Genomic DNA, 16642 nt, shown 5'->3' on the forward strand with positions numbered 1-16642 from the left:
TATCAAATTGGCCAATATGGCCAAAAAGGACTATGATCAATGTTCAAAGGAATGTGGGAAATCTGGGACACTAATATTTGTGGTGGAGCTGTGAACTGATCCATCTTTCTGGAGAGCAATTTGAAATTATTCCCAAAACATAATAAAATTGTGCATAATCTTTGATCCAGCAAAATCACTTCTGGGTCTCTATCCTGGGTCTATATCTCCAGCAAGAGGACCGAGCTCTCATGTACAAAGATACTAAGATCATCTCTGTTTGTGGTGGCAAAAAATTAGAAATTGAGCAAATGTCCATCAATTGGGGAATTATTGAACAAATTTTGGTATATGTAAGTAAGTTATGGAACATTATTTTTCTATTATAAACCAGGTAGGATGGGATTTCAGAAGTCTGGATAGACTTGCATGAACTGATGCTGTGCAAAATGAGCAGAAGCAGAACATTTTATACCCTAATGGCAACAAGGTGATGATGATAAAACTTAATGGACTTATACATTCCATCAGTTCAAGAATCAGGGACAATTTTAGGGTGTGTGCAACAGAGAATACAATCTGTATCAAGAGAAAGAAATGTAGAGTTTAAAGACCACAGACCTTCAATTTTTTAAGAAAAAAAAATTTGTCTTATGCACTACATAATTTTGTTACTTCTAATATTTTATTTTTTCAATAAGGATATGATTTTTCTCTCAACACATTCAATTATGATTAATGTATAGCATGGAAACAATGTAAAACTTATCAGACTGCTTTCTGTGGGCGAAGAAGGGGGAGTGAAGGGAAGGTGGAGGAAAAATGTAAACTTCAAAACCTTTCCAAAAACTGATAGGTAGAAACTACTGTTGTATAAAATTGGAAAGCATATAAAATATTTATATAATAAAAAAGAATTGCCACTCCTTTACAGAAGGAAAAAATAAAAATATGGAAAAATAATTCAATATAATATTGACTAAAATTATTTATAAGAAATCTATGAAAGGTTAAGTAAGATAAAGTCTACTGTGAATATTATCAAAGCTTATATCGAAAATTCCAGTAGGTTGTTTCCTTTTACATATCTCTGCTATATCTTTTACAAAAATTTTTATTTGAAGTTCTTAATTTACATATGCTGAAGCCTACTTATATTAACAATTTACGTCTCATTTTCCTTTTTTTTAAGAAAGATTTTATTTTGAGATTACAATTTTCCCCCCATTCTTGCTTCCCTTCCCCCACCCCACACAGAAGGCATTCTGTTAGTCTTTACATTGGTTCCATGCTATACAATGATCTCAGTTAAATGTGATGACAGAGAAATCATATCCTTAAGGAAGAAAAATAAAGTACGAGATAGTAAAATTGCATAATAATATAACTTTTTTTGCTAATTTGGAGATAATAGTCTTTGGTCTTTGTTCAAAGTCCATAGTTCTTTCTCTGGATACAGACAGTATTCTCCATTGCAGATAGCCCAGAATTGTCCCTGGTTGTTGCACTGAAGGGATGAGTGAGTCCATCAAGGTTGATCATCACCCCCCATGTTGCTGTTAGAGTGTACAGTGTATTTCTGGTCCTGCTCACCTCACTCAGTATCAGTTCATGCGAATCCTTCCAGGCTTCCCTGAATTCTCATCCCACCTGGTTTCTAATAAAACAATAGTGTTCCATGACATACATATAGCACAGTTTGTCAAGCCATTCCACAATTGAAGGACATTCACTTAATTTCCAATTTTTTGCCACCACAAACAAGGCTGTTATAAATATTTTTGTACAAGTGGTGTTTTTAACCTTTTTTCATGATCTTTTCAGGGCATAGACCCAGTAGTGGTATTGCTGGGACAAAGGATATGCACATTTTTGTTTCCCTTTAGATATAATCCCAAATTGCTCTCCAGAAAGGCTGGATGAGTTCACAGCTCCAAAAACAATGTATTAGTGTATCAGATTTCCTGTACCTCTTCCAACATTGATCATTGTCCTTTCTGGTTATATTGACCAGTCTGAGAGGTGTGAAGTGGTACCTCAGAGATGCATTAATTGCATTTCTCTATTAAATAATGATTTGGAGCAATTTTTAATATGACTATGGATTGCTTTGATTGCTAGCTGTAAATTGCCTTTGCATATCCTTTGACCATTTGTCAATTGAGGGAATGGCTTGTTTCTTGAAATTTTGACTCAGTTCTTTGTATATTTTAGAAATCAGTCCTTTGTCAGAAATACTAATTGTAAAAATTGTTTGCCATCCTTACTGCATTTCTTTTGATCTCAGTTACAGTAGTTTTATCTGTGCAAAAGCTTTTTAATTCAATATCATCAAAACTATCTAGTTGTTTTTTTTTTTAACAATGTTCTCCATCTCATCCTTAGTCATAAACTGCTTCCCTTTCCATAGATCTGACAGGTATACTACTCTTTCATCTTCTAATTTGCGTAAATATTGTTTTTTGTGTCCAAATTCTGTATGTATTTTGATCTTATCTTGGTATAGGGTGTGAAGTGTTGGTCTAATCTATGTTTCTTCCATACTAACTTCCAATTTTCCTAGCAGTTTTTATCAAAGATTGTTTATCCCAACAGCTGGAGTCTTTGGGTTTATCAAACAGCTGATTACTATAAGCATTTCCTGCTATTGCACCTAGTCTATTCCACTAGTTCACCACTCTGTTTCTTAGCTAATAAGAGACAGTTTTGATGACTGATGCTTTATAATATAATTTTAGATCTGGTAAGGCTAAGCTGCCTTCTTTTGCATTTTTTATTGAAATCTGGAAATTCTTTACTTTTTTATTTCTCCATATAAATTTACTTACAACTTTTTCTAACTCATTAAAGTAAATTTTTGGAATTTTGATTGGTAGGGCACTAAACATGTAGTTTAGTTTTGATTGAATTTTCATTTTTAATATATTAGGTCATCCTATCCATGAACAGTTAATGTTTGCCCAGGTATTTAAATCTGATTTTATTTGTTTGAGAATTGTTTTGTTATTGTTTTCAAAAATTTTCAGTCTGCCTTGGCAGGTAGACTCCCAGGTATTTTATTTTGTCTGAGTTTACTTTAATTATGATTTCCCTTTCTAGCTCTTTCTGCTGATTCTTGCTAGTCATATATAGAAAAATTGAGGATTTTTGAGGGTTTATTTTATATCCTGCTGCTTTGCTAAAGTTGCTAATTGTTTCTAGAAGTTTTTTAGATGACTTTTGGGGATTCTCTGGGTATACCATCATGTCATCTGCAAAGAGTGAGAGTTTTGTCTCTTCCTTCCCAATTCTAATTCCTTCGATTTCTTTTTCTTCTCTAATTGCTGAAGCTAACATATCTAATACAATACTGAATGATAGTGGTGATTAGGGGCATCCTTGTTTCACCCCTGATCTTACTGGAAATGCCTCTAGTCTCTCCCCATTGAATATAATGCTTTCTGATGGTTTCAGATAGATACTGCTAATTTTTTCTAAGGAATAGTCCATTTATTCCTACATGCTCTATAGTTTTTATTAGGAATGGGTGCTGTATTTTGTCAAAAACTTTTTCAGCATCTATTGATGTGATCATATGATTTCTGATAGGTATGTTATTGATATAATTAATTATACTAACAGTTTCCCTTATATTGATCCAACACTACATTCCTGGGATAAATCCTACTTGATCATAGTGTATTATCTTAGTGATAACTTGCTTTAATAATTTTGCTAAGATTTTATTTAAGATTTTTGCATCTATATTCATCATGGAGATAGGTCTATAATTTTCTTTCTCTATTTTAACTCTTCCTGGTTTAGGTATCAGCACCATTTTGCTGTCATAGATAGAGTTTGGCAGAGTTCTTTTTTCACCCATTTTTCCAAAGAGTTTATATAGAATTGGAACCAATTGTTACTTAAATGTTTGGTAGAATTCACTTGTGAATCCATCTGGCTCTGGAGATTTTTCCTTAGGGAGTTCAGCAATGGCTTGTTGAAGTTCTTTTTCTGAGATAGGGTTATTTAGGTTTTTAATTTTCTCTTCATTTAATCTGGACAATTTATACTTTTGTAATTATCTGTCCATTTCACTTAGATTGTCAAATTTATTGGAATAGAATTGGGCAAAATAATTCAAATTATTGCGTTAATTTCTTCCTCATTGCTGGTGAGTTTACCTTTTTTCATTTATGATACTAGGAATTTGTTTTTTTCTTTCTTTTTTTTTAATAAAATTGACCAGAGTTTTGTCAATTTTATTTTTTTCCATAAAACCAGCTCTTGTCTTTATTTGTTCAATAGTTTTCTTGTTTTTGATTTTATTAATTTCTCCTTTAAATTTTAGAATTTCTATTTTGGTATTTAGTTGGGGATTTTAATTTGTTCTTTCTCTAATTTTTAGTTGCATATTTAATTCACTGATTTGTTCTTTCATTTATTCATGTAAGCATTTAAAGATATAATATATCCCCTGACACCTGCCTTGAATTTATCCCATAGGTTTTGGTGTGTTGTATCATTATTGTCATTATCTAGGATGAAATAATTAGTTCTTTCTATAATTTTTTACATGATCCACTCATTCTTTAAAATGAGAATTCTTTTAAAATGAGCTTTCTGATTAGTTCTGGGTTTATATCTCCCTGGTCCAGTATTGCATATTATTTTTATTGCATTATGATCTGAGAAAGATATATTCACTATTTCTGCCTTTCTGCCATTGATCACTAGGTTTTTGTGTCCTAGTATATGATCAATTTTTGTGTAAGTGCCATGTACTGCAGAAAAAATATATATATTCCTTTCTATCTGCATTCAATTTCCTCCATAGGTCTTACCATATTTAGTTTTTCTAATAATCTATTTACCTCTTTAACTTCCTTCTTGTTTATTTTATGATCCAATTTATCTAAATCTGAGAGAGGGCAGTTGAGGTCTGCCACTAGTCGTTTTGCTTTCTATGTCTTTCTGTAGCTCTTTCAATTTCTCAAAGACTTTAGATGCTGTCCCTTTGGGTGCATACATAGTTTGTATTGAAATTACTTTATTGTCTATGGTACCTTTTAGGAGGATATAGTTTCCTTCCTCATCTCTCTTAAGTATTTCTATTTTTGCATCTGCTTTGTCTGAGGTAAGGATTGCTCACCCTGCTTTTTTCACTTCAATTGAAGCAAAATATATTTTTCTCCAACCTTTTACCTTTACTCTATATGTATCTCTCTGCTTCAAATGAGTTTCTTGTAAGCAACATATTGTAGGATTCTGGTTTTTAATCCACTCTGCTATTTGCTTATGTTTTAAGGGAGAGTTCATCCCAGTCACATTCAAAGTTATAATTACTAACTCTGTATTTCCCTTCATGCTCTCTTCCTTCTTTTTGTATTTTTCCCGCTTTTTCCCTTTATTCATATTCCCAAGTGTTTTGTTTCTGAATACTGCCACCTTCAGTGTGTTTGCCCTCTTATATCATCCCCTGTCCCCTTTTTCCCCTTTCCCATTTCCCCTTCTTCCCTCCCTTCCTTCTGTTAGTTCCCCTTTTTCTCCCTCTCCCCCCCTTTCCCCTCTTAATGCTTGAAAGGTAAGATAAGTTTCTTAACTGGATTAAGTTTGTCTAAATTAACTTTAAGCCAAGTCTGATGAGATGAAGATTCAGGTGGTTCTCTCCTCCTCCCTTCTTCCCCTTGAATACAATAGGTCTTTTGCATCTCTTGATGTAAGGAGATTTGCCCCATTCTGTCTCCCTCCCACCTCCCTTCTTGTTATTGTCCACCTTTTTAAGGAGGTATTGTTTTTAATTCATTCTATCTGAGTCACATAAAAGTTATGAGTGTCCATCACTTCTGGCTACTAACTCTCTAATAGAGTTACAATCCTCAAGTGTTATGAGACTCTTTCTCCCAAGTAGATATAGAGCCAATTCCATCTTATTGTATATCAGGTTTTTTTCACCTTTTCATGTGTCTCTTGAGCCTCCTGTTTGATGTCCAAATTTTCTATTTAGTTCTGGTCTATTCATTATGAAATCTTGGAAGTCTCCCATTTCATTAAATGTCCATCTTTTTTCCCCTGGAAGAGAAGGTTCAGCTTTGCCAGGTAGTGGTTTCTTGGCTGCATTCCAAGCTCCCTTGCTCTTTGGAATATTCCATTATAGGCCCTTTGATCCCTTAATGTTATTGCAGACAGGTCCTGCATCATCCTTACTGTGGCTAGTTGGTATTTAAGTTTTTTCTTTTTTGCCTACTGCAGGAATTTTTCTTTTATCTGATAGTCCTGGAATTTGGTCACAACATTCCTTGGTATTTTCATTTTAAGATCTCTTTCCAGAGGGGATCAATGTATTCTTTCATTAACTATTTTGCCCTCTGGTTGCATGAAGTCATTTTCCATCACTAAATCTGTAATATTAAGTCCAGGCTTTTTTTTTCTCTTTAATGTTTTCAGGAAGACAGATAATTCTCAGATTCTCCTGTTTTGATCTGTTCTCAAGATCAGTGGTTTTTGCTGATGAGGTATTTTACATTTTTTTCAAGTTTTTCAATCTTTTGGTTTATTTTAACACAATCATGTTGTCTCATGAAGTCCTTAGTTTCTGTCAATTCCATTCTTCTTTTCAGAGAAGATTTTTCTTCATTTATCTTTTGCAACTCCTTTTTCAGTTGGTTCATTCTATTTTTTTGATGGACTTTTCTATTTGCACAAATGTAGTTTTGAAAGAATCATTTTCTTTTTTGCATTTGCCCTGTTGAGAATTTGAGAGAATAATTTTTTTTGCATTTGTCCAAATGAAGATTTGAAAGAATCATTTTTTTTTGCATTTGCCCAATTGAAGATCTGAGAGAGTTATTTTCATTTTATATTTGTCCAATTGTATTTTTTGTATTGTATTTTCCAAGGATTTGTTTTATTGTTGTATGATGTTAATTTTCTCTTGCAATGTGTTAATTTTCTCTTGAGTTTCTTTTCCAAATTTTTCCAGTTGATTTTAAATTCCTTCCTGATTTCTTCAAGGAAATCTTTCTAGGCTGGAAACCAATTCATATTCTCCTCAGCAGTGCCAGATCTCTCTGGGTTAGAATCTGTCTCTTCTAAGTATTGCTCCATGGGCCCTCCTTTTTCTGTGGCCTTTTTCATCTTGTGTTGAGTTGGGGAGAGCTGGCTCTCAGAGACTTTGTTTACATAACTTACTAATTCCAAGGACCAGCCAGTAGGGGTTGCTGGTTGCTTTCTCTGGAATGAAGTCCTCAGCAGCAGGGTCTGAGTTGACCCTGAACACTGGGCTGGGCCTTGTGGAAGGGAGTTAATCTCTTTCTGTTGAGTGAACTCTGTTGCCCTGAGGGTGTGGGGGTGGGGGTTTTGTTTATTTTTTTTTTCTGGGCAAAGGGCTCTGCTGAAAGTATGGAGTTCAATTCCCTGGCCCAGCTGGTTGGTCTCCAGGACTGCTCTGAGACTCTGTGCTGGAACTCATCCTCCAGTAGCTCCTCAATCCGCCCCTCCCGAAAGACTTCACAGCTAAAGTTGGATCTCACACCTGCCATTCACTGAAGTCTCTATGGCTGAGGCGGGCCCTCTGGCTTCCCCCAGCTGCCATCCCTGCGCTGATCCTATGCTCTTGTCTCCCAGTTCACCCAAGGTCCCCTGAGACAGACCTTCTTGGTAGGTGTTCTTCTCCTAGCTTCTCTTTCTGGGTTTTGTTGATCAAATTTCTGTTAAGAGTTTTCTCTCATGTTATTTTTGAGGGAAAAGAGAGAAAACCTATCACAGTGCCTGTCTTCTCTCCCCCATCCTGGTCAGAAGTCCCATTTTCCTTTTTAATGATTCTCAATTTTAATTCTTTAAATATTGAAATATTTCATGAGTCACAATCAAAGATCAATGTCTTATATTCAATTATTAGATATTTATTTTGTTATAATTCTACATATACTCATAGATTTCTCCTTCAAAAGACTATAATCTCCTCAAGAGCAGAAACTGTTTCATTTTTATCTTTATTCATAGTTTAGCCAATTGAAAGAATAGAATATAAAATATGACTCAAATTAATAAATTCATGCTAAAACAAAATTGCTAAAAACAAATCAAATTTATACAAGAAAAACAAGAAAAAGATTAAGAACAAAATTCCTTCATATTTAAAAATCTGCATTATGAGTATGATAAAATTTCTATGACATTGACAAAATCCACAAAGATTAATATGTATTTCCTATCAGGTAATTTTTCAAAGCAATATGAATTCAGATTTTAAATTAATATTAATTTTATTTACTAGTCTTAATACTATTAAAGAGATTTAATAAGAAAAACTTGATTAAATATTTTAAAGGTCAAAATCAAAATCAGAAATTCAAAATCACTAGTAACCAGAGAAATGCACATTTAAAACTAAGGCATCATATTATGCCCATCAAATTGAGGAATTAATGTACAAGATAGAAAATGTTGCCTCTTTTGAGCCATAGCTGTGCAATATCACATACATTTTCAACTTATTAAAAATTTTAATCAGTTTTACTAATACTTCACTTTTTTCCCTAAAAACATTGTAATAAGAGGGGAGTCAGACACAAGGAAAAATGTGTTTTTTAAAGAGAATAAAAGCATCAATAAGAATTTATTATTTAATGTAGTAAGTTATTTGTCTATCAATTGAACAATGACTACTGCATGCTAAAATACTTTGTTGCCTGGTAAATAAAGCTAGACATAAAGTCAAAGTTACTGTTGTTGCTGCTTACATTTTCTATTTCATCTCTGTCTCTATGCCTTTTCACAGGCTCTCCAAATCAACAATTAAATATGTCTTTATCTCTGCCTCTGTGAATCTCTAATAAATATTAAAATTCAACTGAAACTCTAACTGCCCCTCAATGTCTTTCTTGATTCCTCCTAACTGTAGGTATACCACCCCAAATTACCTTGTCCTCATTTGTTCTGTGTTTCTGTGTATGAGTTTGTGACTGTGTTTGTATGTGTGTGTCCCATAGAGAATGCTCATTCCTTGAGTTTGGGGACCATTTCATTTTTTTGTTTATAGGTTAAATGGCTTTCACAGCTTACAGTAGGTGATTACTAAAAACTTTTTGACAAGATTGAAAATATTAATAAATTGAAGTTTTTAAATTTTAAAATATGATTTATGTACTAAATTTACTCACCATAGAAAGTTATAACTAAAGAAAATTAAAAGAGATATGGATAAGAAGAAATCAAGACCAGAATGGCAATTTGCTTAGTGATTTCAGTCATTTAAGTGAGGGTAATATTTTTAAAACAATACTCATTAAAAACAATGGTCAATCTTTGTGTCAATGCATTAAAATAAAAAGATGCTTCCTTTCCTTAAACAAATAGTAAATTACAAAATGACATATCATGTAGACCATCAATAGAAGTTTACTATATTTAAAACAAACTTTTTTAATAAAATGCACTTTCTTGCTTGTTTGTGTTTGTTTATAATCAGATACTGTCAAAAATTATCAATAGGAAGTTTTCTGAGATAAAAACAAAAAAGACATTGGCATGAAATGGACAAGTAATATTTCTCTTGTTAGTGAGATAAGTCCTATAGTGATATTCCTGATATGATAGTGCTAATAACCCAACTGAGAATTCTAGTTTTTGAGACATTCCTAGACTTGAGGGAATGTTGTTAAATGATTTTACAAACATGTAACAAAATTCCAGGGTATTTCTCCCCAGAGAATTCTAGAAGAGTGAATGATGCAATGATAAGGCAATAATTTCGACACCCATGAAAGAAGTCAATGAGGCCTAAGATATAAAACCCCTTATAGAAAACTTTAAAAATGCAATCAATGGTGAATCACAGCTAAGCAGAACTGAATCCCTCACCCCAATGCTTCTACGGGCAAGTATCCATGTGTTTGGAGTAATATTAGACCCAGGCACTAAAGGAAAGGAAAGCATAATTCTCTGTCACCTCTTCAGGTCATCAATGGATATATGAATTCCCTCCACCATTTGTGAAAAATGTCTCTAGCACAAAATAAACTTGTTTTTCCAAGGATAGAAATCTCTTAGTTTCACTTTCGGACAATGGCTTGAAGAATTTAAATGATTATAAGGTATGAACCTCTATTTTCTGATATTAAAATACCTGTTTCTGTGCTTCTCTCAGCAATATTAAATTAAAAAGTACCTTCACATTTTTGATGGGCTTTTAACATGAAAGAAAATATGAGATTATGAAGAGGGGGAAAAATTTATGCTCCATACATTCAGGAGTTTAATATGCAATTTACATACAATACATTTGGTGTTAAGTACTAACTTTGTGTGCAAATAGGTACTTTTTTTTTGCGAAAATCAGTGCTGATTACAGGAAAAACTGAAAAGACAAAAAATATTTGTAGTACCATTTAACTTTCTCCACCACTTCCTTTTGGTACCTTTTTTTCTCCTACACTCTAGGATCCTACTTTTATCAGTCTCTTATTGTAGTCACTACATGATACTCCAGTCATATGTTATGATTCAATGTCTCATAACTCTTCTTTTATCTTTCTTTATCAAAATTCTTTCTTATCAAAATTCTAATTCTCTTAGATCACAGCATTAGAATAAGCATATCTTATTGAATTAGCTCAAAATGAGTACTCACTGTTTAAAATAAATTTTGTGCTGCATTTGCATTCTAATTAGAGCAAACATTATTTAAAAGGTAAAAATAATGATAAAATTTCAAAGATTGATGTAAAAATTTCAAGCAGTGTTGGATATATATGTATACATTTATATGTAATGTAATTATTAGGAAGGTAAGGAAATTATGCCTTAATTATATTAAAACTCTGACTCTGTAGAAAAGGTGTATGTTTTGTATTATTACTAGGTGATTTCTGTATTGAGAAAAGCCAGCCAATTTTATTCTCAGAATTTATCTTTCTCATTCCTGCTTCTGAACATTTTCTTGCACCATAGAGATAATATCTTCTTCCATGACTTCAATGGTTTTCACTTTTGGAATCTTACCTTATTGGAAGAGCTTTATCATGAAGTGTAAAGCTTTCTCTGGTCTTACAAGTCAGTAAAAATTCTCTCTGTCAACAAGTATTTATTTATTTTATTTTTTACAAGACAATGGGGTTAAGTGACATGCTCAAGGTCACACAGCTAAGTAATTATTAAATGCCTGAGGTTGAATTTGAACTCAGGTCCTCTTGACTCCAGAGCTGGTGCTCTATCCACTGTACCAACTAACTGCCATAATGTCTATCATTAAGAGATATCAAGTAGATTACATAAAATTCAAATCTGTGCCCTTGATCTCATTTGTATAGCAATTCTAGTCTTGGGTTAAACATTTTGTCATTATCAGTCACTGGACTTCTGGGAAACTTTTAAAGACATTCCATATCTCTCAGTTTTGAGGCTGAGAAATATGGACAAAAAGTGGGCAAAAATTTGTCAAAAGTTTGGAATTAGACTGGATTAGCTTTCAATTTGTTCTTAAAATCAAAATATATTTTTCAGACTGACATCAGATATGGAAACACTGGGGGTTAAAAAAAATCACTTAAATATTATGAGTACCAATAACCTATCTTTAGATTAAGAATAAAAACTCAATCTACATACTTCAGGGGAATGTTTTCAGGTTTATAGTATGTATGCCATATAGTAAATATCACAATGAATGATTGTGCTATTTTCATTTTTCCAGTTCAGAATCTTGTTCTGAGTTCTACTTATAGTTTGAGAATTATTTAAAAGCAACTTAAAATTATGCCCTCCAATCCCCTCCTTTTGCAAGTGAGAAAATTGAAATTCACAGATAGTGAGTTGCTCTAGACTGCAAAGTAGAAAAGCCAGAACTAGAATTCAGATTTCCTGAAACCTACATCTTTCTGTGATTTTTTTCTCTGCAGATAATTAAGAGAAGCTCTCAGAACATGAGTAACCTTACCATAGTGACAGAATTCTTCCTCAAGAGCTTTTCCAACTCCTGGAAACTCCAGCTTTTACATGCTACACTGTTCTTGATGATCTACTTGATGGCTCTCATAGGCAATGTGCTTATCTTCACCCTTGTCTCTCTCGACAGAAACCTCCATACTCCCATGTACTTCTTCCTGAAGAATCTGTCATTTTTAGACCTCTGCTACATTTCTGTCACTGTTCCCAAATCCATTGTAAATTCCCTGAGCCACAGTTGCTCCATTTCCTTCTTGGGATGTGCATTGCAAGTATTTTTAGTGGTTTTATTTGCAGCAGCAGAGATTTCACTCCTCACAGTAATGTCTTATGACCGCTATGTAGCCATCTGTCAGCCCCTGCATTATGAAACCATCATGATCAAAAAGTCTTGTGTGAGGATGACAGCTGCTTCCTGGTTCAGTGGAGGCATAATTGGGGCCATGTATTCAGCTACTACCTTGTCTTTGCCCTTCTGTGGTTCCAAAGAGATCCATCAGTTCTTCTGTGATGTCCCTTCTTTACTCAAGATCTCCTGTTCTGAAAAACACATTGCAGTTTATGTGAGTTTTGCATTTGGGGCATGCTTAGGGATTTTCTGTTGTACTTCTATCATTATGTCTTATGGTCATATTTTCTCAACTGTGCTGAAGATTCCAACCACAAAGGCTCGATCAAAAGCCTTTTCCACTTGCCTGCCCCATCTCATTGTTTTTATGGTTTTTATCATAACTGGAACCATGGATTATTTAAAGCCACCCTTCAACTCTGACTCAAATCTAGATTTATGGTTGTCTATGCTTTATGCACTGCTTCCCCCAACCTTGAACCCTGTCATCTATAGTTTGAGGAACAGGGACATGAAGATTTCAATGAAGAAATTCATAACTTGCCAATATTCATCAGAGGGATTAATGAAAATGTCTTTTACATGATAGTCTACCTGTTTTTTAAAAAAAAATCAGTTCTGCTTTTTTTGTGTGTCTACTGACTAAAAATTCATTTTCACTTGTATGTGCAAGTCTAGATCATGATTTTTAAAAACTACACTTTAAAGGCTGGAAACATACTAATAGGTATATTTTTCAAATTATAGCCATACTTTATATATTATGCTTTACAGTTATCTAATAAATGCTTGGTGACATTTTTCCCATTTCTATGAGTAATCTCAAAAATAACTTAAATTTTAGTTTGAAATATATCATTATTAACATTTAATCATTAAGTGAACCTCACATAAGTAAAGTGATTTGACCAACTGCTCCTCTAAGTGGGGGAGTCTTAACTCCTACGTAACTTCTCATTTTAAGTCTAATTTATGTTTATCTTATATATTGAGGAAAATTATTTTTTCAAGGACTTGATCTAAAGTAACATGAACACTTTCAAGCATATCATAATTTTAACATAAGTACATTTCTACCAAAACCTCTTTGTCAAAATATTATGTTATTCAACTTTGCTTGTATATCCAAATCTTAATCATAGAACCATAGAAAAGAAGTAGTGAAGGAAATGTTAGAAACTATGTAGTCAAGTTCGTATCTTGAATTTTATGTTAAGTGTTACATTTTCTCATTCTTTCTGTACCAGAAGTCTACAAACATGATAATAACATAAAACATCAAAGTTATGTATGTGTACATATATGCAAGTTTATCTATGTGTATACCGATTTATATAAACATATGTGTATGTAAAATAACTTATTGGAGACATATTAAGATACTTATTTCTGAGATGTTGCTCACTTGGACTTTTTCCTATTGGGAAATTAAAGGAGGAGATAATTTAAAAATATGTGACATATGTATACATATATATATGTATAGATTTGCAGATATATAAATATATAAAAGTATGAGATAAATGGTAAGTTTGATACCTAAAATAATAAGATTACTCCAGTCACCAACCTCTCTTTTAAGTTGTACTTCTCCATACCATATTATTTAAACTGACAAATGATCTTATTTCCCAAAATTCTATACTAATACCTAGCTATTACAATGGAGGGAAAGATTGGGAGGAGAAGGTGAACAATGCTTACATTTTAATCTCATAAAAATTGGTGCACAGAGGGAATAATGTATATGCTTATTTGGGTATAAAAATATATCTTACCCAATATGGAAAAAAGGAAGAAAGGAAAATAAGACAAGGGGGAAATTGTAGAAAGAAAGCTATATCAGAGGAAGGAATATGTCAGATGCAAAACCTTAGTGAGGAGGGATAATAATAGTAGTAGTAGTAATAATAATGATAATAATAAATAATAATAATAGTAATGTTTGTCCTTCATTGTCAAGGAAAACCATGACATCAAGGAGGTGATGTCATGGCAAGTACTCGAATTGGATTTGAATGAGAATGTGTTGTGTAAACCACCAGTCTTACCTTTTCCTCCAGAGCCATTTGGGTTCAATGGTGGGAAATGAATTGGGACCACTGGAGATGGCCCTGGAAGCAAGGTAGTCAGGGCTAAGTGATTTGCCCAGGGTCACCCAGCTAATAAGTGTCAAGTATCTAAGGCTGGATTGAAGCTCCCTTTCTCCTGATTCCAAGGCCAGTGCTCCATCCACTGTGCCACCTATCTGCCCAAGAGATATAATGAATAATGAGAGAGAAAAGGACAAACAAGGGAAGGTGAGATGTAGGGAAAGATAGTAATCATAACTGTATGTGGAAATGGGATGAATACATATATAATATGGAAGCAGAGAGATAATTGTATTACAAACCAGAATTCTACAATATGTTGTTTACAAGAAATACATTTGAAGGAAAAAAGAAACGATACTCAGTAAAATTAAGGGACTGGAGCAAAATCTATTAGACATTAGACAAAGTAAAAATAAAGCAGGTATAGTGATTATGATCTCAGACAAAGCAAAAATAAAAATATAACCAATTAAATAAGAGAAGGGAAAAAATAAACATAACTTGCTAAAGGCTAGCATAGACAATGATATGATATCAATACTTAACATATGTGTACCAAATGGTATATAATCCAACCTTTCTAGGAAGATATTAAATGAGTTATAGTAGGAAATAGGCCATAAAATTATGATCACAGAGAGCCTATACATTCCCGTCTCAGAAGTAGATAAAACTAACCAAAAAATAAACAAAAACATAGTTAAGAAGATGAATAGAATTTTAGAAAAGTTGCACATGAGACAAGAAGTTAATGGAATATATGGTACTATGAACAAGAATAGATATAAGGAGAACATCAAAGTCTTATTTTTAAGGCATTTACTAAGCTCAAAGATTCTATTTGAATTGGTTATACATACATATATATGTGTGTGCATTTATGAAAATACATCAAATTTTTAAAAATTGTCATCACAACTAAGATAGTTTGAAAGTTTTGGGACTGAATTGTGTATGATGCACTGATTCTAAAAAGCATATTGGGTAGAAAAAGGTAAAAGAAACCAATTGTACTATAAAATGGGGCATGGAAAGAAGAACCAATACAAAGAAAGCAGTTTGTGGTAGAGGACTATTAATGTTGGAACCTTAGTGTCATCTGGGTTGAAGAGGAAGCAATGTGTTTGACTGGAAGGGTATAGAAGACTTCTGAACATGTAGAAAAATAAGAAATCTGGTAGACATAGTGGGGAGGTGCTTTTAGAGGTGAATGTGTGTGTGGATTTGGATTAGGGAGGGTGGGATAGATGGGAATATTTTGAAGAAAAAAGATAGAGATTGAGGGGAAGGAATGGGGGTAATCTTGGAGGAATGAGTGAAATAGAAGGTGGGAGGGTGTGGGGGGAAGATAAAGTAATGGAAAGTATAAAAAGTGAGAAATAGAGTGAAAATAAGATGGAAGGAAATTTGTGAATAGCAATTATAATTTTGAATATAAATGGGATGTTTGTAACAGATCTCTGTGGTGGCATGAACTAAAAATTGAAGGATTCCTCATCTAAGGAATGGCTGACTAAGATATATAAGATGCAGAAATTATCATACTTTTTTCCTTCCTTTCCTTTTCCTTTGCAGTACAGATGACTACCATTAGATTCAAATATGTTTCATGCAAATATATATATACATTTCCATATGTATATGTATCTATATATTTATATTTATGTAGATAGATATAGAGTAATATATACTCAAATAAATATTTATATACACATATTTATATAGATAGAAAAAGAAGAAAGGGGGAGGAAAGGGAAGATACAAGGAAATTTTGTAACTTGAAAATTTACATGTACATATTGATGAGAATAAATTAATTAATAAAAACAGAAAAAGAATAAAATAAGATTGAGGGAAATTTATGAACAGTAATTATATCATTTAATATCAATGAAATATTTATAGTACATCCTTTCCATGTCTGTATCATTATAGATGACTACCAATGGATTCAAATAGATATAGTCAGTCAGTCAGAAAGACAGATAGATAAACAGAGAGCAGATAGATAGTTATAGATATGTACTGTTATTTATTTGAAGGGAACAGAAAGGGGAGCATGGTACATTTGCATTTTCATATGCAATCATCTTATTGTTATGGAAGTGCTTGTAATATTCTGTAAGATGAAAATAAAATAACTTAAAAAGCATTTATTGTTGAATATGACAGATCTATAAAGAAAACTGAATGGGAATAGAAAGGAATATACTTTTTGCCTATGATACATGACACCTACACAAAAAATTTCCATGTATTAATACTGTAAAACCTCAAAATCAAATACAGAAAA

The 16642-nt window shown here is 32.8% G+C and overlaps 1 protein-coding gene across 1 annotated transcript; it reads left to right on the forward strand.

The window, feature by feature from the left end:
• The first annotated feature begins 11882 nt into the window (after positions 1-11882).
• LOC141489295 (olfactory receptor 14A2-like) lies at positions 11883-12839 on the forward strand. The gene has a single exon (XM_074190014.1). The coding sequence runs from the start codon at positions 11883-11885 to the stop codon at positions 12837-12839; it is 957 nt and encodes a 318-aa protein (XP_074046115.1).
• Positions 12840-16642: the final 3803 nt, after the last annotated feature.

This window comes from Macrotis lagotis, chromosome 5 (assembly GCF_037893015.1).
Source record: "Macrotis lagotis isolate mMagLag1 chromosome 5, bilby.v1.9.chrom.fasta, whole genome shotgun sequence".
NCBI lineage: Eukaryota > Metazoa > Chordata > Mammalia > Peramelemorphia > Peramelidae > Macrotis > Macrotis lagotis.

Bases quoted from the DNA above. Each gene is read 5' to 3' on its own strand.
- LOC141489295 (XM_074190014.1), top strand. From the start codon at position 11,883: ATGAGTAACCTTACCATAGTGACAGAATTCTTCCTCAAGAGCTTTTCC.